This window comes from Histoplasma capsulatum, genomic scaffold (assembly GCF_000149585.1).
Source record: "Histoplasma capsulatum NAm1 scaffold_6 genomic scaffold, whole genome shotgun sequence".
Classification (NCBI taxonomy): Eukaryota; Fungi; Ascomycota; class Eurotiomycetes; order Onygenales; family Ajellomycetaceae; genus Histoplasma; species Histoplasma mississippiense.
The window spans coordinates 1911398-1935825 of NW_001813977.1; the positions used below are offsets into that span (position 1 = coordinate 1911398).

A 24428-nucleotide genomic window follows, 5' to 3' on the forward strand; every position below is an offset into this window, starting at 1 on the left:
CTTTGCGGTGACAGTGCGGAAACAATTGGCAACGATTGCGGAGTCGGTACGTGGATGTGTCCCTTTTACTCCTCGGTGAAGCCATTTTGGACATTGAATACCCAGGCTAATGGGGCGTATACTGCAGGCTGTGAGGAAGGTTGAAGACGACGTTGTACGAATTGCGAAGACAGTGTCGGAACACTATGCAGACGAGGATGGGGAGGTTAAGAATACTTTTGTGAACTTAGCTTTGCAACTGTATGTTATTGATATATATATATATATATATATATATATATATACTTTCTTTCACCTCCGACTTGTGGTTCAAAGCCGGTCCCGACAATTTCTGGGTTGATGATATACTGATGTGTTTCATTTTATTGTTACGACGGAATGCAGCGTGGCCGAGCAACCACTTAAAATCCCCTTCGTCGCTGCGACGGTGCTCACAGCCAACACGATGAAACCGGAATTAGCAGCGGAAGTGCTGAAGAAAGCTGGGCAAATTGCCCAGTCGCATATTGAGGCGGGTGACTGGCGCAATGTCAAGCTCGTCCTGCGGTTTTTAGCCTGCTTGCAGGGCCTATTTGAAGGCGAAGGCATTTTTCCGTTGCTGGAGGAGCTGTTTTCGCGCGCAGTCGATTTACAAACGGGTTCCTCGGAGGATGTAGGTAGTTTCTTTTTTTTCTACCTGTTACGTTTATTTGGCTTTGTTGTCTCCATTCTTATGACTTTGATTGGAGCATTCGTGCTGATTTCTCTGTTTATAGTCCCTGGGCTTGGAACTTGTGAAGATCATCCTTTTCACAATCCCGTATATTATGTCGTCGTCTGCTTCTGGCTTCGAGGCGCATGCTTCGGCCCTCCTTGAGAAAACAGACATTATCGCCTCAACGCCACATACTTTGGAGGCGCTGGTCGACCCCTTCCCTTCGGATGAGGTCAAGGAGGAAAATAGAATGAGCGTCATTGGCCTTCTACAAAAGCAGTTACAAGAAGAAGCAAAGCGAGGCTGGGAGCTTTCATGTATTCCACGTCCCTGGACCGGGCTGATCCCAACGACCAAACCAGCGGCGGCACGCGAAGGTGAAGAAAAAAATGGAGACGAAACAATAGAAGAGAAACCAGAAGCGGAAACAAAACAGGAAGCTGAAGATCCCTTCAAGATTGCAACCAGGCACGGATTCCCGTTAATTGCCGTGCCAAACCCAGTACCCAACGGACCTAAATCTATATTCCCAGACGTCTATTTCTCCGTCTACATTAACCAGGAACTGGAAACTGTCCCGCCCACCACAGACATCGCCGCATCTCTACTCCGCGACAATCTCACCGACACAATCGACATACTCGACTTCAACCGCATCGCCACCGCGAAATTCCTCATTGACGTCGATTGCTATTTCGCACCCAATACTTTCATCAAACGCGCCACCCCCTTCGATAAGATCCGCGACGCTGTCGCAGCGGGTGCCGGTGATCGCTCGACCTGGAAACCCGAGGATGTCGCTGTTGACGCGGTGTTTTCGTTGCTCCTCCAGCTCCCCACGCCGGAGCATAAGCTGGTCTACTACCACTCTGTGCTCACGGAGGCGTGCAAGATTGCGCCTGCGGCTATTGCGCCGAGTTTGGGAAGGTCGATCCGTTTTTTGTATAAGAATATGGAGAGAATGGATCTCGCGCTCTCCTATCGGTTTTTGGATTGGTTTGCGCATCATTTAAGTAATTTTGGGTTTACATGGAAGTGGACAGAATGGTAAAAACAATTTTTTTTCTTACCCTGTTTTTCCCTACAAATATTCACTCCACTTACTAATATTTTTTTATAGGGTTGACGATGTTGAACTACCAGCCGTTCACCCTAAGAAAGCGTTCATCTGCGCTGCATTGGATAAAGAAATTCGTTTAAGCTTTGCGCAGCGCATTAAAGGCACATTACCGGAACCATACCAGGCCTTAATATCTGAAGCGAAAGAGAAAGATACCCCGGATTTCAAATACGCGCTTGAATGTAGGTTTTCTACCTTATGGAACTAGCCCCTCCCCCCCCCCCCCCCAAAATATATATTAGACATTTCTGACAATGCCGCAGCAACTCCCTACGCTGCCGAGGCACAAGAAATCATGCAACTCATCCGCAAAAAAGCCCCGGATGCCGAAATCGAACCGCACATCCTCGCCATCCAAAACGCCGCCGCCAACCAAACAGACACAACGGACCCCCTAATCCCTTCCACAGATGCCTTCGTCACCTCAATCTGCTACGTCGGCTCCAAATCCCTCTCCCATGTCCTCTCCTGCATCGAGCGCAGCAAAGAGCGCCTCCTCTCCATCGGGCCCCAATCACCCGCCGCACGACGCCAAATCATCACCTCAGTCCTCTCCTACTGGGCTGACCAACCAGGCATCGGCGTGAACATCATCGATAAACTGCTCAACTACACCATTCTGACGCCGCTGTCAGTCATCGAGTGGGCGCTTGTCGATCACATTGAGGGCGGCGCGGCGCTGGCGAAGGCGCATGTGTATGAGATGGTTGCGGCGACGATGGGGAAGGTGACTAACCGGATTCGCCAGATTGTGGTGGCGAGGGTGCAGCGGGGTATTGTGGAGCCGCAGCTGTCTGTTATTGACGAGACGCTGCGGAGAGAGAGGGGGGAGGTGCAGGTTATGTTCGAGGTTATTGAGGGGGCGCTTGAGGGAGTTATTAGCGGGAGTGGGATGGAGGATGTTGGTGGGGTGTTGGTGGGGGAGGGGGAGAAGGTGATTATTAGAGAATGGGCGCAGAGGTGGTTGAGAGTTTTTAAGAGGCTGAGGGCTGTTGAGGAGATGTTTGTTTCAGAGGCGATGGCCCGGACTGTTCCTGTTGGGACAATGCCGTTGGTGCCACAGCATGCACAAGTCGAGGTCGGGGCGGAGCCGGCGGCAGAAGTCGCGATGGATAATGTTGACATGATTGATATATGAGCGGGTGAGTGTTTTATTAATTTCTCTTTTGATTAAGGAGAGGATGGGGGATGTAAGAAACATTTACTTTCAATTTTTGTTCTTGTTTTTATTACTTTCTTCCTAAAGTTTGTATGGGTATTTAGTATAATTGAATCTGTTAGGTTCTGTATAACTATAACTTCTTTACTAACCGCAGTAAAAATAAACATCTTTTGTTGATTTTGATGCTTTTTTCGTTTTAGCATACATATTTGGCCCTTTTGCACACCATCAACCATTATTTGTCCCTTGACTTTCCTCCCTTATTCGTCATTCGATTTTAAATTCATGTCCAACCTGGCATGCATGGATGCTGTTTCAGATAAGGACAGAAAAAGGAGAAAAAATATCTGAACAAACCCAAATTTTCGTCTTCTTGAGTTTTGACTCCAAAACGATGTCCATACAGGTCATCCATCTCGCTGGGACTGAAACTTGGATCCTTTGCAGTGAACTCGGGGAGCCCTGAAGGGCAAGCAGGCAGGTAAGCGGACGGGTAGCTGTATGAAGTGGGTGTTCAGTCCACAGCCAATTCATCCACCACCGTATCATTATGGTGATGTCTTCCACGCAATCAACAGAGGATCATGCTGCCTGCGCCAATCGGCAATGGAGTGAGTAGTAAGGGCCTGCACTGTTCGCTCAATCGGAATCAGCCATACAACTAAGACCGGTGAAGGATCGAAATCATCACCAAGTGTCAGAAGCCATGATGTGATAAAATCCTTCCAAGGGTTGGATCGCTTTTAAAGGTTATTTATTGTGCATGTGGAGAAACAAGACTCTGTGGATGACCCTTTCTCGTGGTGGCAGTTCTAATTGCTGGTCTGCCAGTTGCCCCGAGTCTGGATCATGGCAGCATCCCTATCCTGAAAGCGTTTCGGGAGGACCCGACTGCGTGCGTGAGGTAGGTTGGAGATTGGCCAGCGACATCTTGCGTGCACTGAAGATCTGGGTGTCTTCCAGCATCATAGCAAATGGCTATTACCTCTGGTGCGAATGGGTGATTTCTGCCAGAGGAAATTAACCAATCCCTTGGGGGAGTCGAAAAACTGCCATTGTTGGGATTCCTAGGATAGCACCCTTCAAGGATTGGGCCTTCTGAACACCACTGCGCAATCACTCATCAGGCTTATCGGAGATTCCCACGATGATAGTAAGAACGTTCATTAGCTACAGACAATAACAACAACATTCATTTCATTCAACTATCTAGCTAACTATTATGCGCAGACTTTCTTCAATCCTCGCGCTCTTCTCCTTCTCCAGAATCTCTTCAAAATCGTACCCAAGATTTCAGAGTTGTTCACAACGTCGCGACTAACCTCCTTGCAAAAGTTGCTATCATTCACAGCAGGTGGGAGGATCTTAGAAAAAGCTCTCAGTTACTTAAGTGAGTACTTCAGTGTTTCCAATCTTGCGACTGCAAGGCTGGTATGAGAGCCGGGTGGCTCTATCGCAGCTCTTCAACACTTCTCCGTGCAGGCAGAGAGGATGCGCGCGGTTCCAAGGTCAAGGGTGGGCATGTCCAGGAGGATGAATCCAAGCAGACCATCAGCCATCGTTCCACATCTTTTGTGTAATTATGAGACTTATCTGTACGGATAGAGAACCAATCAGGCCATTCGTTGCAGCATCGAGTAGTGCTCGCGCCGGAGCATATCCCGGGATTGAGGTTACGCATAGTAGAAGAGCAAGGAGAGTTTTTGCGGTGGGTCCTCCGCTGACGTCACTCCATTTTTGCTATGCCCTTCGCATGATCGTTAGTTGACAAGCTACTATTCATATCTTCGAAGCTTCACAGAGGTCCACTGAACTTGGCTTCGCCGGAATCTAGAACTATATGATCTGAAACCAAATGAAGCAAAAGGATCCCGTGATTTTCTCAGCAGCTTGTGTCCAGTTAACAGCAATTAACTCCCAAAGTGCTGGTCATCTAATCAAAACATAGATAATTAACTCTTGATCATAAAACAGTTATTTGAAAAGGAGAATGCCACCACAAATAGGGATCAGGTGCCCTATTTGTACTCCAGGGGGAGCGGAGCCTCGCCAGTAGGACTTGGAAGCTTGGGCCGATGCTTGGAAGCTAAGTTTAGTCGAGGTCAAAGACAAGGGGAAAAAGAGGCCGATGTGAGAGACGACAGTAAAACACAATGTTTGTTCCACTTAGTTTCCACGTTCGGGAAAAAGTCTGCCATTCACTTCGTACCTGCGAATGGCTTTGGAGAAAGCTACAAACTCTTTCAATGCCCGGACATGAATAGCAGATGATCGTTCGCCTGAGTTGACAATCAACACGAGATGAAGCAGATCCGCCAGCTCCTTCAGTATATCCATCTTTTGCAACTCATTCTCCAGAACAGAAATCTGCTCCAATGTCAGTGCAGGATCATCAATCGGAGCTTTTGCCATGTTGAATTCACATTGGTGGACGTCATTCTCAAGAGAAGAACAGTCCAACTGGGGAAAAGCTGCATGAGTTTCGCGATGCACCATGACTCACAAATCAATGGTATTGGGCAACCCCAAGCACCCAAAATCCCTGGCTTCATCCAGCAAAGTAACATTGCAGAGAGTGCTCAGACTTGTTTGGGTGCAGGGCCTGCCTATATTATGGATCATATAAATCTCCAAGAACATTAACATGAAGTATTGGTACTATTATGTTACTTAAATATAAGTTATTTTTGAAATTTACCCTTGCCAGACTTCAGAGGCGCGCATTGTGTATGGCTGTGCTGTGAAACGAGAGCCGTCATGAAATACCGTCAGCAGCATATGTATGTTTCTGGGCAATCACAGCTAACTCACCGAATCCCAAGTCCCTCACTTTAATAGTAATATCATTAGTCTCAGTGCCGGAGAGCAATTTGTTGTTGCTGGGCTTGTAATCTAAGCTGGTTTAGCGGACGCCATTCAAGATCGGGTAATCTACCTGTATTGACAAGTTCTCTCTCAGCCAGGCTGGTGCAGCTTCTCAACACTGTCTTTATTATGGCCTCGGATTGTGGCATAGGTACGCATGCAAGGCTTGTATTGCACATCCGCCAGAGTGGTCTCGAGCCCCTCGAAAGCAATATACGATATGCTTCCACCATCACCATTGCTGATATTCACAGGATCACCAATCACGTCGTACATCTTCCGGAAGCACACGTCCGATGCGATGCTGGAAACAAAGTAGTTCTCATATTCACACTTCAGGTTCTCTTTAGCATGTTGATCATTTGGCGCAGCTGCTTTGATGAAAGGCCTGGTTGGAAGGGTTAACTTTGTTGTTCACAAAGCTTGAAAACAACATAGCGAGCCATTGAGGAGTATCTAAGACCCCATTTTCCAGTAAGACCTCAGCTTTGAAAGCCAAGGATTTGTGTGTGCTATCTCCCTGAAGAGGATCAATGACACGATAGTTCCATTTGGCTCCCATGAGGACCTGTCTGGAGGCGGGGGACTGCATGTTTCTAATGAAGAGACATCGATCGAACGGCCCTACTCCTGCAACAAGAGCCAACCAAACGACGAAGACGAGATATGTGCTTCAAAGGCGAATGATAGATGGCAAGATATGGATGTGAGGATCAAGGCACTGAATCATTTGGCCTCACTAACATCAGTAGTTTCTCACGTCAGTTGGTTGGATGACCTTCCATACAGGAAAATCGGTGGTTTTCAGAACGATAGAAGAGTATGTAGAACCTTTGGAGGATGGCTTCCTTGATAATATATAGCTTCAAGTTACCTTGCCGGGATGGTTGATCGTGGAACGGTTGAATCTTGTACGGAGATGTTTGCAAAAAAAGTCGTTGCACAGGCCAGAAATTTAAGCGGGTTCTAGTTGACCGTGGTTAGAAATGGAAAATCATATTTTCTCACCACAACAAGTGCTGAGTGTCAAGAAGATCATTAGAACTTGATATAGAGTTTGGCTTCTTTTCTATCTTTTTGGCATCTTGTGACCCCATGACATTGTAATTATATTTTTTTTCTGTAGATATAGAGATACCCTAATCATTGCCAGTCGTTTAGAAGAATATCTATCTGGTTGTTAGGCTCTACTGAGGAGTGTTGCTGATAAGCATTGGTTACAAGGTGTTGAGCATGAGTTGGGTTGATCCCACGTTCGACTTGGTGCCGACTTGCCCTGCAGACCCAATGGTCTTTCACGTTTCAACTTACGCGGGTGATCAATGATCCAGGAATGATTTTTTGAAAATTAGAAATATATACAGCCCATTATGCATATATCTCACTTCTGCTTTTCTATTATCACAACAATTCCTTGCGTGTTGAGATATGATGATCCAAATCTCTGTGATGGAGGCCACCGGGGTGCCAAAAGACGAACCAATCGACAACCCTTTCTGTTAGTGGCACACTAACATTATAGTGCCCTACTAGTTAACCAAAATACTGGGTTATACCCGCGTAAACCAACAACAACCCTTGGCCAATACTCGTCGTCACGAACTCTCTCACTGGATTGGTCTTGGGTTAACCTTAGGAGATTAGGTTAAGTTCAGTTTAGACCGCTAGTCAGATGGATGGAGCCTGAGAACCTTGCGTAGAAGCGGTAAAACCCACCAAATGATGACTAATGGTTGTGCAGCAGCAGTGGGGAAGGAGAAGAAATCACCCACCTCCTCAACGAGAGATATCGTCTCCGCCATCGTCGCCCAAAAGGGCCTCGCGGGGTGTAGTTATGGTTTTTTTTTTTTTTTTTTTTGATGGAACCAGCCGAACCCGTGAAACCTGCAGTGGTTCTATAATTTGGCACGGATTACGCGCTTAGATAGTTGCATATAATCAATCACTCAATCATTCACGCTAGATTTTAGTATGCTTCGTTACTCAGTTAATCGCTCAATTGACTATTTTGTGGTTACTTTGCAATGAAATGGCGCACAGTGTATCAGCCATGACAGTTATTAACTATTGTATCTTGAGAATCGTTATTATATAGTAATTTGTACAGAATACACTCTACATAATACAGAACTTCGTCTGGATCCTGCTGCTCCAGGAGAAAACATCTCTCGATGGATCGCCCGCACGTTCCCCCGCCGCCAAGCTGGGCCGCCTCCTTGTTAGTCTCCAAGGGCTGCTTGTCGCGATTCCTAGTTGGGCGATGGCGTTGTTTCGTCTTCCCCTTTTCCATTTTTCCCTTACTCCTGTTTTCAAAGTGGACCTGGAAAATGACCTTGGCAATGATCCCACACAGCAGAATGCGTCTTTGAAAATGGGATATTTAACGATAGATGCAACAGCTCCTTATCTTCCTCTGTGTTTTTTTTTCCAATGGCAGACCTCTGTTTGAAGCAGCCTGGATACGGGACGGTACCGGATTTGTGAAAGATTGATAACGAAAGCCCGCACATGATTGGCCAACCTTTCCTAAATTTGATCTGACTGTCCCCTTTCGGTAATCCAAACTCCCGACTCGCATGACTCTGGGATTTCCTGGGTAAAAAAAAAATACATCACGCACCCTCACACCCTACGTTCGCTCTTTTCCATCTTTCAGTCATCCATCATTGCTGATGTATTATCCTTGAGTTGCGGAGAATCAGTTTTTCTCCAACTAACCACATAGCTTCGTCTATGCTAGTGGACGCTTACTGGGCTTGTCCATAAAAAGTCTCCTTGCCCGTTCCTTTTGCAACATCCCGTCTTCAGCCCGCAGAGTTTCCCCATTGATTAGCCTCGCAGAGGCCTGCATCTTGTTACTACCAACCGAGATTCAACGTGATTCCGGATTCTAATACCCCGGCCATGGATGTCATTCTCGAGGTCTTCGATACTCTAATTTTCGATTACTTCTACGCCAAATTGTCTTCAGCAAAAGATGCTTCCGCCATCTCCTCTCGCTTCAACAATAGCCTCAATGAAACCAAATATGACTTTGTTGGTGCTGGCGGATACGTATATCAACCGACAACAACTTATTTCAAGCTGCAACCGTCGATATACGCATATACATCGTCACTTCCTAGAGATTATATCTGGAGACAGCTATTCACCCTATATATCATCACCTGGTATGACATGTGTCTTTTCTTTTGTTCTTTTCTATTTCTGTTATTTCTGTTGAGTGATTAATTGAAAACCCAGGGTTTTCGGACTCCTCGTCTACTTCATCTTTGCCACCATCTCCTACGTCTTCGTCTTCGACAAATCAACCTTCAATCACCCCAAATACCTCAAAAACCAAATCCGCATGGAAATTAAACAGACTTCAATCGCCCTCCCAATCATGGCCATCTTCACAGCTCCCGTCTTCCTCCTCGAGGTCCGCGGATATGCAAAAATGTACGACAACTTCGAAGACGCTCCCTTTCCGCTCTACAACTACCTCCAATTCCCTTTCTTCATCATCTTCACCGACTTCTTCATCTACTGGATCCACCGCGGCCTTCACCACCCCCTCATCTATAAGCACCTGCATAAGCCCCACCACAAATGGATTATGCCAAGCCCTTACGCCTCCCATGCCTTCCACCCCGTCGACGGCTACGCTCAGAGTATCCCCTACCACGTTTTCCCCTTCTTCTTCCCCCTGCAGAAATTTGCCTATGTCTTCTTTTTTGTCTTCATCAACATCTGGGACTGTCCTGATTCATGACGGCGAATACGTCGCGAACTCCCCCATCATCAACGGTGCCGCCTGTCATACTATGCACCACCTCTATTTCAACTTCAACTACGGCCAGTTCACTACTATCTGGGATCGTCTGGGTGGCAGCTATCGGAAACCGAATATTGAACTTTTCCACAAAGAGACAAAGATGGCAAAGGAGGAGTGGGAGCGACAGGTTAAGGAGATGGAATCGCGCGTTCAGGCGGTCGAAGGCAAGGATGACCGGACATATGTGACGGATGTGGATGCGGATGTGAAGGAGTCGAAGAAGATGCTATAAGATCCTGGAGGTATTAGGACATATGCACCAACACCTTTCATGAATGATACATGAAAAACTATAGTTTCTCTTTCTTTTTCTTTTTCTTTTTCTTACTCTTTTTAATTTTTTGGTTTTTGCTAGTTATCATCTTCCTGTTGTTTGTTTTACTGTTCGCTGACAAGCAATTTTTTTTAAAAAAAAAAAAAAAAAATTAATATTAACAATAATTCTGGGCTTGGGGAGGTGTAGAGATACCCTTTTTTTACTTTATCTTTTTAATTCACACTCTCATCCCCTTTTGTTTCTATTTTCATTTTTCATGTTTGTATCTGTTTTCTGTGCATCATTAGGAGGGTAATAAATCATGCCCACACGCTATATATATATGCATGTACATTTTGTATATACTATCTCATTATCATTATATTATATCAAATTTGTATGTTGGAATAGTTAAATAAGCTGAAATTAGTAAAAAAAGGTTAAAATCAGATCTTGTTTAGTAAAAGAAGTGATGAGTGAGTGAGATTTGACCTGGTTGTGAAGGTTTTTGATTCATACTTGAATCAAGGTAAATTTATTGTTATTTGTGTTGAGGGGGGATTAGTTTATTAGACAAAATGAAGCGAAGCAAAGAATCAAGTGACGGTTTGAGGGGGGAGAATTTGCTGAAAAGTTGCTTTATTTGTAGCTTGAAATGACTTGAATCTCAATTGATGCGGTGGAGTTCCTTCGAATCTCAACGATTTTATTGATGTAGAGGAGATTTCTGTATCTCAATGATCTTCAATATCTTTATACTGTGAAGGTCAAATAAAGTTTATTCAATAACTACTAATCGTGCCGCGCGCACCCACACCTGATGTGGGTGCGCCACACCGTAATGATAAAAACAGCATAACGATAAAAATATCAACTTCTTCATTAATCAATGTTCAAATATTAATATATCATCACCACCATGACCAATAAGATAGATGATATTGAAAAATGTATTCAGAATGTCATTGAAGTCTATAATGACAATCAAAAACAAAAAATCCTACCTCTGATGTGCAAATTCAACATTCCTTGTCAACATTTTTGAATAAGAATCAATGGAAGGAAAACATGCAATGCAAAGATTGCACTGAATAAGAAGCTTAGCAAGAATCAGAAGAATGTGTTGAAAGAATGAATAATTTATATGAACAAAAATAATTACTCATTGACTGCAGAGCAGATTCAAGATAATATGAATCTCATTTTCAAATATTATCATACTGATTCTTCAATCTTTTCATCTGTGGTCAGCAAGATATGGACCTATCAATATATAGAGAACTTGAATGAATATAAAAGAGTGAAACAGAAGACAATGAATCTGAAAAGAATTGCTGTAAAGAATATTAATTATATCAAAATGTGATTTGATCATTTGAAAATTTTACTTCAAAAGTATGTATTTCAAATCTATGATATTTACAACTTTGATGAGATTGGCTTTTAAAAAAGTTAAAAATGCAGAGAGTGAGTTATTACTGTTTTAAAAAATTTAAATTCAATTATAACTTCATTATATTCTCAAGGATTGATCACTGTGATTGAGTGTATTCCAGCAAATGATAAGGTATTGAATCTTTTCATCATCATAAATGTAATGCACTCGTTTATTATTTCCTTATTATTATATTATCTTTGTTTATATCTTCGTCTATTCTTACCTCTTTCCATTATACTCTCGCTACCACTATTTCTGTATGTATATATATATGGATGCATGTATTTCGCACATCTTCTTTCTTTTTCTTTTCCTCTTCAGCGACTAGCTAGAACTACAATTACAACTTCAACTATACTACTACTATAATTATTATTATCTTCCACTACACTATATACTATCTTCTACTATTCACTCTTCACACTGTCATCACCCCTCACAATAAAATTCAAAACCCATTTTAAAGATTGATATACACAAAGCAATCTACTGAGTGGATATACAATCACAATGTCAGATACTGACTATATCAATGATGAGGTTGACTTTGCTTGAATTCAGTATTTTAATAAAGTTATTAAAAAATGTCAACAAAGCAGTCATTAATTGCTGTTTCTTGACAATTATGAATCTCATTTCATTGAAGAATTTTTGTAATACTGCAATCTTCACAAGATTATTTTATATGAATTTTCTTCACATTCAACTCATATACTACAACTGCTAGATGAGGTGCTATTTCAGCAATATAAACACTATCATTCAAAAACAGTTAATCAAACTGCTTGATATGAATATGAGCAATATGAAAAACATTAATTTTTACAGAATTTAATTGATGTTTGTAAAAAAAATTTTCAACTCTTCATTATTCAAATCAATTTCATGAATCATAACATCATTCTTTTCAATCTGTAATTTATATTTGATAAATTAAATTTTAAAATCTCTGATTGTTCTGAACTGTGAATATATGAAGAAAATGACTTTTTTTCTTTTCAATCAAGTTGTTCAATTACTGATTTCTCACAACTATTCTCTCTGAAGACAATTGAGAAGCTACAATATTATATTTGAATAATAAAAAAGATAATGTAAGATATAAAGAATATACTCAATTTCAAATCACCTCATCTGAGCAATTGATTGCACGAGATTTTCCAAGGCAGTCTCATACAAATGAAACTCAATGCTATAAAAGAATGTGAAATTAAAAGTTATTATCTTGCAGTCAAATACTGTAGCATCAAAAATACACATCAGCAGGTTTAAATAGAAGGTATACTTATTGTAAAAGATGCAAATAGAAAGATTGCACAATGTAAAAAGAAAGAAGCTGAAAAACAATGTTATAAGAGAGTCAAGCATGTTGGGAAAGATTTGAAGAAAAATGCCACAGAACCAACCCAACAAGAGGTTAATGATATATATGAACATCTAGCAAATAATACTGCTACTACAGATGATATAGATAAATTAATTATCATAGATTAGCTACACAGTGTTGAGATATTGATTTTTGAAGTTCATATTATTCATATTTTTATCGTTACGCTGTTTTTATCGTTACGGGTGTGGCGCACCCACATCAGGTGTGGGTGCGCGCGGCACGATTAGTTCACAATTCGCTTAGAGGTCCTCTAAATCTATCTACCAACCTATCTATTCTGTACATTATATATCTACAAACCTACCTATCTGCTCAATATTTAATTGATTACTGGTGGAATAGAGGATGCTAGCTAGCTAGATATCCGATTAATCTCGACAAGATTAAATACCATTATCTAACTGCCCATCTACATACCAACCTACCTATCTACTTGCTCGATATTTGATAAATCTCTATTAGAATAGATATTGCTAGCTATCTAGCTGCCTACCTGCCTACCTGCCTACCTGCTCGAATGGATGATATCCGCCGATGATATCTAGCAATCTTATTCATTGGTGATGTCTGTGATCTTGCAATAGAAAGACCATGGCTTTTCTAGCAGTATATCCGTCCTGGCCCCAGCGACATGTTCCGTGGAGCTCCTGCTATATGCACATATCTAATGACTATTTAACGGTGTGTTTGCCCCTAGTAACTAAGAAATGAAGACAAGAACAGGATTCAGTCAGAACTTAATTTTTTATCATAGATAGTGAAATATGACTAGAATTATGATGTAAACAGTCTACCAGGGTGTTGGCATCCCTATCGCTCGCGAGAAGGCTCAAACAACGTGTAACTGGCCTGGATATTATATACAAATTTTTGCATTGTTATCCCGTCAAACCACATTCCCACTCTCATTCCTTCATTAAAATTATCCCTTTATCCCCCGACTTCTTCAACTATCATCATCATCTTCGTCTATCTTCTTGCTCTATCCTCCCTGAAAAAAACCATTCCACAATATCCTGCTTTTAAAGCCAAAAAAAAAAAAAAAGCATGCAAAACGATTGTTCCTTCCCCATCCGCTTCTGGGTAGTCTTAGTCGATTCTTTTCAAAGGATTTGCGGCAAACCTCATAGATATAGGGCATGGTAGGCCCTTGGCAGTTGATAGGATGATAATATTGAATGGAGAGAGGATCAATCGTGTACGTTAAATGAAGGATGGTGGTGAGGATGATCGATCGCGTTTGATGGATGGCTTCCATTGATATTTGAGGTAGACGCGCCTTCAACTAGGATAGAAGACACAGTAAAGAGAGGCAGCAAGTCTACCAGGGGCATTGCATGCATCATGATTGCAAAAACAACTTAAAAGGAAACAGCTGGCCTCTTCAATCTGCTCCAAAACCAACAATAATCATCACCACTATCATAGGGAACACAGAATCAACCACCAGATTAAAAAAAACCTTTAAACATTTGATGGCTCTGAAGCACCAAAGGGCCCATAACCTAATGGATAGGGATGCCAACCCGCGTATTCTGTTTTGTGCTATAAACCTGTGACAGGTTGAGTGTTTGAAATTTAATTCTTGAAGCAGTTAATTCCGACATTGGTAACGTAACACAATAGAAATGATGTTGATATTCTACACTTTTACCGTACCTTTAAGTCTATACCTCGCTGGTGGGTGCTGCTTTTCACCACAGGTGTTGCGCAGCAGGCGCCCGCTGTCTTACGTGTTTTGGCATGTTTTATGGCCTAAGTGGTTAGCGGTGTTGCCTGCCCAGCCAGTGCTGGTCATGATAGGACAGTCTTTGGAACTGCCAAAATGCATATAGCAAGTGTGTTATATATCGTTGGCAATCTTCCAAACAATTGAGGTGAGGTTCGGCATCAAGGTCCCATACCCATAATCAAGGTTATGGTGTGAGAACTGATTCGGTCGAACTCCAGTATTGAGATTTTCATTTCAATTTCTTCCACAATATTCACAGTTATTTTGTCTGCGAGTCCATGGGCATGTTGGGGAAGTGGCTGTAATTACCAATCGAAGACTGACTTGACCTCTTCCTCTCATACTCAGCTGCTGGGTTTTTGTTCATGCCGCAATCCACCTTGCCTCAACCATGCACAGACTTTCCGCGAGATAGATATGGTTTGCATTATTCCGAGCGATGGGATCGGACTTCTACGGATCTCCATCTAGTTTGGTTTTCAAAAACAATGATAAGAAAACAATGAAGTTGCATGAAATGAAGTGATGCATGTATTAGTAGTATGTAATAAATACACGGTGCAAGCCTCAGCTTCGGGAAAGGGATAATAAATTAATACTGGCGCATATTTACACTGCGTGCAGGTACAGTACATGTACATGTACAGGTACAGGTATGGAAAAAGTAAAAACAAGCCTCAAAAAAAAAAAAAAAAACCCTAGTCTGGAAATCTTCCATTTTATTCTAGCTTTCGCTTGGGTACAGATTATCCACCAAACCTGAATATTGACAACCTACCTTTCAAAGGCCTCTTGCCCAAAGCTTACCGCGGGATAGCCCAAGGAAGTGCCAAAGGGAGGGCCCAAGGAACAGCCCATGGAAATACAACGCACTTCGAGTCTGAAACTGGAGTCCCTGTTGGTGTTGTCGTAGTATCACCATGCCAGTTGTACTGTAGGTTCGTTCGCTATATGGTTTGTGCTCTTCCTTGGAATTGCCTTGCTCCTTTCCCAGGGTTCCATCAGCCGAAGCACGGATCACGGGCACGGCAATCTGCCAGGAATCATCAATACTATCTGCCAACTTCCCCTCTCCTCTCCCCTTCTTCTATCTGCCGTCGCAACCAGTTTATTAGTTTGTTTCCGCATTTATCCTTGTTTGTATCTTTCCTACAACTTTGCGCGATAGCCAAGAGCCGTCCCACTTCGCTTCTGGCGTCAAATCTCAGCCTCATTCTAGATTCGGTAACTAGCGGCGCTTGTCTCCTCCCCAGCCAACGCAAACAAACCTCAACTTACCTCCTCATCCTCAGATTCCATCCTCATCAACATCATCAACATCAACGCACATCTCATCATCACACTCATCTATAGTTGCGATCTACCTATACGATTGCAGCCCAGATGCACTGACTTTATCAATCCTCCTGCCACATAGCTCACCCTCAAATCCTGCTAAACCCATCGCTGCAATCACCATTACGAGGTCCAACCCAACCGGCGTCATCGCATCCCTCCAAATACAACCCCTTCCGTCTAAGCATATTTTAAAACCAGAAGGGAAAGGGTAACCTAAATTACATACGGCCAACCACGCCCCTTGAAGGCTTGAGCGCCGTCCATCACCACAAAAACCCGCCGAAGACAAAAAAGAAAAGATCACCAAGCGAAACCATGTACAACGCACATCGTGGCATGGTTGGCGGTCCTAACTCTCGTTTAACAGAGTTACTGGACCAGCTACGACAGGAATATGAGAACCAATCGCGGAGTACTGGGGAATTCGAGCATCAATGTGTGTAGATTCGTTCGATTTTTCCTCCTTTCTTTTGCCTCCCCGCTCTCAATGCTGTCTCAAAACCAAAATTTTGTCAGAGAGCATTTCCATAAACAATTAGCATGCCATGCATTCTACTCTCTTGATTTCTGCTAGTATTTGTTTCTCTTTTCGCAAGATGCCATGTCTTTAGCTAACGGGGATCGGTTTGACAGTGACTGGACAGCTCCAGGAGATGGAAATGATCAGGCAAAAGGTTTACCAGTTGGAACAAGCGCAGATAAAAATGAAACAAGAGTATGCTTTTAATGCTCATTTATATATTCTCTTCCACGGAGAAATCAACCGATTGTTTATTGCTCCTTCGTTCGCATACTTACTTCGCAGCAGATATGAGGCTGAAATACGCACCTTGCGAAGAGAACTTGAATCTCGCGGCGTCCATCTTCCTCAATCCCATATTGGGGGCCTACCAACACATGCCGGGCCTTCCCAAGCGCCCCCTCCAGCTCTTGGCCATGGCCCTGCGAACCTATTCGGTGGCATCATGGCCAACCCGGGAGGCGGAGCTCCTGCGCTTGCGCCACCTCCTCCGCCAGACCAACAGCCACCCCAGCACGCGCTTCAACAACCCGGGTCCGGTGCCCAAGTGGCCCCTCAACCACAGCAAGGTGCGTTTGGAGGATATCAGCCCACCTCGGCGGTCAATGGTATGCTCCAATCCCAATCACCGCCGCTCAACCACAAAAAGACAATCATCGCAGCGGAAAAAGCATTTCTAATGAATTACTCTCAGCAGGATATGGTCCTCCACCTCCCACGACTTCTCCAGGCGCTGGAAAAGGCAGAGCCAATCGCGCACCCGGCCCCGCAACCCCTCAGCAGAATCACCAGGTTGCTTACCCTGATCCACGCGCATCACCTCAGATCCACCGTCCCACACCCCCTGGCCAGCAATTGAGTTATCGCGTTGGAAATACATTGGCGGATTTAGACCCTGACAAGCTTCCCCCGAGCCAAAAGCGAGAAGGTTCCGACTGGTACGCCGTTTTCAACCCTGAAGTGCCTCGCGTCCTGGATGTCGACCTTGTCCATCACCTCGTTCACGATAGCGTTGTTTGCTGTGTAAGATTTAGCAATGACGGCAAATATGTTGCTACTGGTTGCAACCGCTCTGCGCAGATATTTGATGTTGCGACTGGACAGCTGGTAACTGCTTTGCAGGATGATAGTGTGCTTGATAAAGAAGGAGACCTCTATATTCGCAGCGTCTGCTTCAGTCCTGATGGCAGATATCTGGCTACCGGCGCAGAGGACAAACAAATCAGAGTATGAACCTTTTCCCCATCGTACATCGATTTTCTCTCACTGCGACAGTTAACTAATCGTATATATTAAAGGTATGGGATATTGCTACCCGAACCATCAAACACATCTTCTCCGGTCACGAACAAGACATCTACTCCCTCGACTTCGCCCGCAATGGACGCTACATCGCGTCCGGCTCGGGTGACAAAACCGTTCGCCTCTGGGATATCGTCGATGGCAAACAAGAGCTCATTCTCAGCATTGAAGACGGTGTTACCACTGTCGCAATCTCACCTGACGGGCGCTTCGTTGCTGCCGGGTCTCTGGATAAGAGCGTTCGGGTCTGGGATACGACGACTGGATACCTTGTCGAACGCTTAGAAAACCCAGATGGCCACATGGATAGCGTTTACTCCGTTGCCTTTGCGCCCAATGGCAGAGATCTAGTCTCCGGTAGTTTGGATAAGACTATTAAGATGTGGGAGTTGACGCCACCGAGGGGTATGGTACCCGGTGCGGGACCCAAGGGCGGAAAGTGTGTTCGAACGTTTGAGGGTCATAAGGTACATTCGAGGAGACGGGCTTTCACTAATTAATTTATGACAATGTCAAACTGTTGCAAATAAACTAACGTGCTTGTCTCTTTTTTTAGGACTTCGTTCTTAGTGTATGCTTGACACCGGATGGACGCTGGGTAATGAGCGGTTCCAAGGATCGTGGGGTGCAGTTCTGGGACCCAGCGACTGGGAATGCGCACATGATGCTACAGGGCCACAAGAATTCGGGTTAGCTTTACTATTGATGCTGGTCGACTCCGTCTATATGCTAACAGTGTTTTTTCTGTCAAAAAATAGTTATCTCTGTCGCACCCAGCCCAACTGGTAACCTATTCGCTACTGGAAGTGGAGACATGCGTGCTAGAATCTGGAGGTCAGTATTGATTTTTTTTCCTTTTTTTTGTCCGATTGCCCCATCTCGTCATCATGTTTTTTGGTTTTCGGCGCCGGCTCAACCAAAGAACCAACCCCTTTCTTTCCCGCTCTTGACATGTTTTATCTGTATATTAACTTGTGATATCAGGTTAATATACTAACCTAAAATAAACCCTCTTATATCAATAGCTATACCAATTGGGATCGAAGGGTGTAAGTTGTTTTTCATCTCGACACGCGCTTCAAAGGATTTACGCATTGCCAACCGTACACACTTTCTCACCTACGCGATATCTTGCTCAACACATAATTTACCAATTCATAAGGAAGAGAAGCATACGAACACACTATCGGACAAGGTATAGGGAGGCGAAATCAAACTATGCGAAGAAGTTAAGGGATGGAGGAAGGGATATATGCCTGGTGGAACATTTCATTGATATACACTGTTCTTCCCTCCCCTTAATTCCATTTCTACTTATTTACCTTTTATTACCTATTTGGGCATGAAAGGAAAAAAAGGAAAATTGAAATTAATACAGAGGTAGCTATCCGTTGCGGGAAAAGAGGGGGAAATCAGATCAATGGACATGAAATTATAAATTTCTTATCGGGCTTCCATTCCCTTTTTTTTCATTTTATGGTTTATGGTTTATGTAGTTTTTATGGAGTTTTTATTTTGATCTAGTTTAAGCCTGTGTCATCTTTTGACTTATTTTATATCATCATCTGCATTCTTCCAATATTCATCATCAAATTCATTATTTCACTCACTGAAAGTTGGTACTTGTTGATTCCATCTTCGGAGATTTTTGTATTTTTCTTCTTTCCTTTGTTTTTTTTTGCCTTTGTGTCTTTTCTTTCTTTCCCCATTTTCTCTTTTTAAAAAACTATACCTTTTTTATTCGGCAATCAATTACAAACCATACATAATATTTAAAAAACATTAATGAAAAAAGCTGTGAAAAACTATACTATTATAGAGTGTTAATCAGTTGTAAATAAAGTGATAATAAATTAAAGTGAGAAATGATTGTAATAGTAGTTAGTAGAGACTGATTGTTGATTTATTATTACTAGAGAGAGTCTGTTCTCTACTTAACCTTTGAAATTCTCAGCAATAGTTGTGGTCTTGTTTATCATTTAAATGATTAACACTGTATACTTAGTATTCTCTCTCTCTCTCTCTCTCTCTCTCTCTTTATATATATATAAATATATTGATACGAAGATATCAAACTCTGCATGTAATTCTGTCAGTATAAAGAAGTTGATACTATTTAGTGATGGTATCTATGCGCGCCAATCTACAGCTATAAAAAATTAATGACTCTTAGCAGGTGTGATTATCCATCCCCTTCCAAGCCCGTGAAAGGAAGCAAAACGGGAAGATGCCTTTGCTTCCATACGCTTTCCTAACAATAGATCAGACATTTGTGCCTGAAAGGTGACTGAGTCCAAGCGTGGTCGCCGCCAGATCCCAAGGCAAAGAATCTGTATAGAAGCATGGAGGAGTGGAAACATCAATACTAGATCTAGCCTCTAAACTCACACCAACTGGTTAAGGGGATTGTTAGTTAACAGGCGTGCAACATGTTTACCATATAAATTTCTAGCCTATGTAATGACTTAATTTTCCACACCTCCACACAGAGGGATTCATGATTATTGCCTATTTTTTTTTTCTTCGTTCGAGTCTAGGGCAATGCATGTTTTTGTTGATTGATCAGAAATAGTGAGCTTTGTCCATGAAAAAAAAAAAAAAAACAACGCGGATGTGCTGCGTAAGAAACAAGCACATTATAGCCCGGCCTTTGATTCGAAGATCGATAACCCCTTGATTGTAATTGGCTCAATGCAAGGCCTCTCTCTAGGCAAAAGGGAGTTCTGGTTCAAATCCCCCAGCTTATCCAAACCATCAGACAATGCACCAAAGTCTCCGATCTGCGGCATCCGTTTGACCTTTGCCCCACGTAGGCTAGGGTTAGCTCTTGGCGCACTCTTCGCCCGCTGTTTCGGTTGCGGAATGGTGCGCAGGAAGGAGCTCTATTCCAGCTGGTGTTTATCAGTCCTGGAAATGTTAGCTTCACGAAGACTTTGGGAGGGGGGGGGGGGTGCTCGGGGTCAGACGGCGTATCTCTTCAACAAACAAACAAACGGCAATCAACTCCATACGAACTCCCTACCGCTGCACATTTAACCCACATGAAACACCTCATGACATGCAGCTCCACCATAAGCAAAAAGGGATTTGAAAGTGCAGAGGACGCGGCGCTGGTATCATGTATGCCGGCCGTGCTGTGGGTCATGCCTCCTCTGCTTCTCCCGTGGGCGGAGTGGGTCGTCATTATGATCAAGTTCAGGAGGGGCTTCCCATCTGCATATTCTGCACTACTCCGTAGTTGGACGCGGTATGCATTGCGAGGTCAAGTGGCGCGCGCCACTGCATTGAAAATATCGGAAAAAGAAATGAGGCTAGCCTTAAAAGAAGCAAACACAAAAATGAGAAAAAGAAAAGACGAGGCTGGATGTGTCGCTGAATGGGTCTCGAAGAATTCGTTAGGTCCCTAATATTTCTCGTTTTTTGTTCCGCTTACGCAGTATTATCTGTCATATCCAGGTTTGAATGGAAGTAGTAATTCCCTGTTTTCTTATCCAAAGTCATAGTTCATTTCCTCCTACGGTACAGATACGTAGACAGATAGCATGGACTCCACCCCAGCCTACTGAGCTTTGCAACGGAAAAAAAAGAAAAAAGAAAAAGAAAAAAAAACCAAAGAAGATTCAAATCCATGGATATGCATGCGGAAACGGAAAGAAAAAGCAAAAGAGTGGGGAGGCCTGAAAAAAGCAAAAAGGAGAAAAAAGCAACAAAGAAGGCACGGCGGCCCAGCCAGTTGGTCATCCTGCTCCTAAAATGTGCGCATGCATGCGCTGATTGATCAATGATGATTCGATCTTGTTAGTTTTTCCCCACGATCACTGCCCGTCCCAGATGCGATTCCAAACAACCGCCGGGTACATTTCCCCTGTTCATTATTCTTGGTCCGCTTTCCGCCTCCTTTTCCTTTCTCTCCCTTCCTTCGTTGGGGATGGCTGATTAATTGCTTTTGTAGTTCTGTTGTGCTGTTGGTTCCGTGTCCGCGAGCACGCTCCCCGCCCCAGCCAAAAACCCAAGTGGAATCGGCTCGCCCCGACCACTAGCCCTGGAGATCAGTCACGCGGGCCTGCGAATAGTGCGAAACAGGTCCTTGTCATGGTATATTTTTGATTCTTTTTTTTCCCCTTTTTTTTCCCTTTCTTTTCACGGCCCGAGGGAGAGGGAGAGGGAAGGTTTCTTTCACCCAATGGATTTTCTGCTGGTATATCGGACCGATTGAAAATCAATGACGCATATACCACGATGGACTCTGTACGTACGGATATTTATATACTTCTTTGTCAGATAGAGCGGCCTCTCCACGAATAGCTCAACGGTCCCTGAGGATCACCAGGTCTCTTGAAGGCAGAAAGTGATTTTCGTTGGGCTTGTTACTTGCTTGTTAGATCCAGGAATATCCTGATATCCAACATGCTCCCCACCGTGTAGCGCTGCCAATATGGTAATTCACGTTAGAATTGCGTTAGGGAAACAACCGTTGTGCTCTAGAAACCAAGCTTTATAAAAATTGGGTGGTGGAATTAAATCACAAATACGGAGTACCAGTAGGAGGAAAACCGGAAACAAGTAGGCTCGTAGCGAAACAGTTTGCACCACGCAATCTTCTGAGAGATGGGATCGGGCCGAACCCATTCTGTGCGGGCTGGAAAAGTATGATCGTGGTTCTTGGAATTGGCCCTGACCATGGAGGTCCTGGAAGTTTGCCGCAGCTCCATAAACGTGTTAAAATCTCCAGTGTCGAAAAGTGGAACAGGCGTGTGTGTTCCAACCACAGAAAATCACCACGAGGGGTGACATGCAGGAAGTTGAAACATCCCATGGTTAAGTTTCAACTTTAGCAAAGCAAATTCTGATAACTATGTCGCGCACCAATTCGTCAGTCAGCTCGGCCATCTCGCGATGAGTCTTTGATCCAAGCTCCACTAGTTATTTTTCAGCGTTAAGCGCTACATCCCGTGTTGTGTTCTGTATAATACTGGGATTTTGGTTTCAACTAACTCCAAGCCGAATTCGGATGGGCTTGTTTGTTCATGTTGGGTTCAAAACTCCAACTCCTCAATGGCCAGTCATAGGCTAGTGGGGGCGCCACCTTGCGACCCTCCCTGCTGCCGTGCAGTGCCGATACGGTGCCTCCCCCTGAAGCCCGTCTCTGAAAGCTCGAAAGTCAGCCTACCTGTTCCTTGTACTCCGTAAGTTTTGCTGCGATTACGATCCCTGATATCTCTGAAGCTTTACTATGTAGGTCGCGGATCGCTGATCAGTTTGGCTTCTTGCCTTGACCTGCCTGAGAGCAAGCGTAGACGTGTTTGATTATGCGACACGCGGTGTGTGCGGTCTCTCACCAACCCATATATCCCTGCATCAGGGTGCCCACCGTATCATATTGGTCCATGGGCGACAGCCCCCGCTCCAGTTGGTATGTGGTTCCTTTTGGTGACGGGTATGGAATCTTTGCAGCGGCCTGGCAAGGTCACACTTCAAGCTTGGCCACGACGGAATCTCTGCGATCTGCCGCGATTGGTGCACCGCCTCGTGCGGCCGGCTTCGGACTTCTCTGGCACGATTAGTCGCCAGAGCGATCAAGCCAGCTGTGGATAGATCGAGAAATAATAAACATTACTAGCGAGTGGGCCCTGCTCCAACACTTGCGGTGCGTTTGTACGCGTTCTATCAATTTTCATCCACTGCCACCGACTTACAACAGTGTACTATTCAAACTTCGGGGAAAGCCATATTTTCTTACACCCTCTCCAGCATCACAGCAATCAACCAAGAGCGAGCGAAATAGAGTGACAAATCAACTCCAATCATTTCCTCAAAGGTCGGGTTGGTTCAACTTAATAATACCCACGCCTTGGCAAATGCAAATCCTGATACGGAGTACTTCTGTACTGTGCATTGAGTCGGTAGCCAGCCAACGGCCGTTCTGGATCGGGATCTTCAAATCGACGAAAGCCCAAAGATGACAGGCTGCTTTCTAGGATGGGCGGCACAAACCAAGAACTCCCGGTTAGAACTTCCCATGGCTGAGTCAGGGAAGAAACAAGTTGTATTCATTAATTATTTGTTACCGAACACTCAGACTCTCGAACATTATCATCATACCATTCCCATTAGTTAGCTGTCGCGATAGTTACGATCCAGATCAAAACCCAACTGCTGGCCCTCCTCCCTGGCCATTATTCTTGTCCGGGTTCCTGGCAGTCTTTTGCCCAGATCCACCCGGCTCCACTGAGGCACCTGGTGATGTTCGTTATTGGGCGTTTTCTGCTCACATCCGGGCCTTATTTTTACGGCTGGTCCCCCAAACTTTGACGCTAGGCTAACTGCTCAGGTTGGAATATTTTAGTGTTTGCTAATCTCAAGCCCTGAACAATTTCGGGGGCTTGGGAACTCGGGGGCTTGGGGACGCGGGCAACTAGCCCACCACCCTCCCACCTTTTTCCTTGTCAGGGATATCCGAGCTAGCTCGCACCGCCTACTGGATTTTCTCCCACGCTCCTCGCATTTGAACACTTCGAATCCGATTCTGCAGCTGCTCATGCGATGGAGGTAAAGGGACATCTTTAATTTTTATTTATTTAATTTTTATTTTCGCTGGTCACCACAATTAGAGCGCCAACCTTTTCCTGCATTACTTCTCTTGGCCTATTATTCTCGATTTCCTATTTGACGACTGCCAACTATCCAGTTTCCTGTATTTTGGTATATCACTCGATAACTTCGTGCACCCTTGGACCCTAGCAGAAACACACTGTGGTCTGACTCCCCCTTGTGTATGTTAACAAATAACCCCC

At 44.0% G+C, this 24428-nt stretch overlaps 7 protein-coding genes across 7 annotated transcripts in view; 4 read left to right on the top strand and 3 right to left on the bottom strand.

Annotated features, from left to right (window-relative positions):
- Window positions 1–109: 109 nt before the first annotated feature.
- Window positions 110–2952, top strand: HCAG_06885 (conserved hypothetical protein; the record flags this gene model as incomplete). The annotated part of the gene is made up of 5 exons (XM_001539230.1): window positions 110–240; window positions 385–652; window positions 756–1690; window positions 1815–1996; window positions 2078–2952. The coding sequence occupies 5 exons, from the start codon at window positions 110–112 to the stop codon at window positions 2950–2952; spliced, it is 2391 nt and encodes a 796-aa protein (XP_001539280.1).
- Window positions 2953–4950: 1998 nt separating this feature from the next.
- Window positions 4951–5388, bottom strand: HCAG_06886 (predicted protein; the record flags this gene model as incomplete). The annotated part of the gene is made up of 2 exons (XM_001539231.1): window positions 4951–5062; window positions 5186–5388. The coding sequence occupies 2 exons, from the start codon at window positions 5386–5388 to the stop codon at window positions 4951–4953; spliced, it is 315 nt and encodes a 104-aa protein (XP_001539281.1).
- Window positions 5389–5931: 543 nt separating this feature from the next.
- HCAG_06887 (predicted protein) lies at window positions 5932–6433 on the bottom strand (the record flags this gene model as incomplete). The annotated part of the gene is made up of 2 exons (XM_001539232.1): window positions 5932–6229; window positions 6276–6433. 2 exons carry the CDS (start codon window positions 6431–6433, stop codon window positions 5932–5934), a joined length of 456 nt encoding a protein of 151 aa, XP_001539282.1.
- A 2312-nt stretch (window positions 6434–8745) lies between these two features.
- Window positions 8746–9890, top strand: HCAG_06888 (C-5 sterol desaturase; the record flags this gene model as incomplete). The annotated part of the gene is made up of 3 exons (XM_001539233.1): window positions 8746–9011; window positions 9085–9282; window positions 9536–9890. The coding sequence occupies 3 exons, from the start codon at window positions 8746–8748 to the stop codon at window positions 9888–9890; spliced, it is 819 nt and encodes a 272-aa protein (XP_001539283.1).
- Window positions 9891–16127: 6237 nt separating this feature from the next.
- On the top strand, window positions 16128–18631 carry HCAG_06889 (transcriptional repressor TUP1; the record flags this gene model as incomplete). The annotated part of the gene is made up of 8 exons (XM_001539234.1): window positions 16128–16248; window positions 16446–16527; window positions 16621–16901; window positions 17030–17559; window positions 17631–18101; window positions 18191–18323; window positions 18393–18468; window positions 18619–18631. 8 exons carry the CDS (start codon window positions 16128–16130, stop codon window positions 18629–18631), a joined length of 1707 nt encoding a protein of 568 aa, XP_001539284.1.
- Window positions 18632–20270: 1639 nt separating this feature from the next.
- HCAG_06890 (predicted protein) lies at window positions 20271–20818 on the bottom strand (the record flags this gene model as incomplete). Its single annotated transcript, XM_001539235.1, has 2 exons — window positions 20271–20516; window positions 20657–20818. 2 exons carry the CDS (start codon window positions 20816–20818, stop codon window positions 20271–20273), a joined length of 408 nt encoding a protein of 135 aa, XP_001539285.1.
- A 2835-nt stretch (window positions 20819–23653) lies between these two features.
- Window positions 23654–24428, top strand: part of HCAG_06891 (predicted protein) — a gene marked incomplete at both ends in the record, with an annotated part of 3044 nt that continues 2269 nt past the window's right edge. Inside the window, 3 exons of the mRNA XM_001539236.1 lie at window positions 23654–23661; window positions 23714–23879; window positions 23981–24183. Coding sequence (XP_001539286.1) covers window positions 23654–23661; window positions 23714–23879; window positions 23981–24183 — 377 coding nt within the window. The remainder of the gene's footprint in view (window positions 23662–23713; window positions 23880–23980; window positions 24184–24428) is intronic.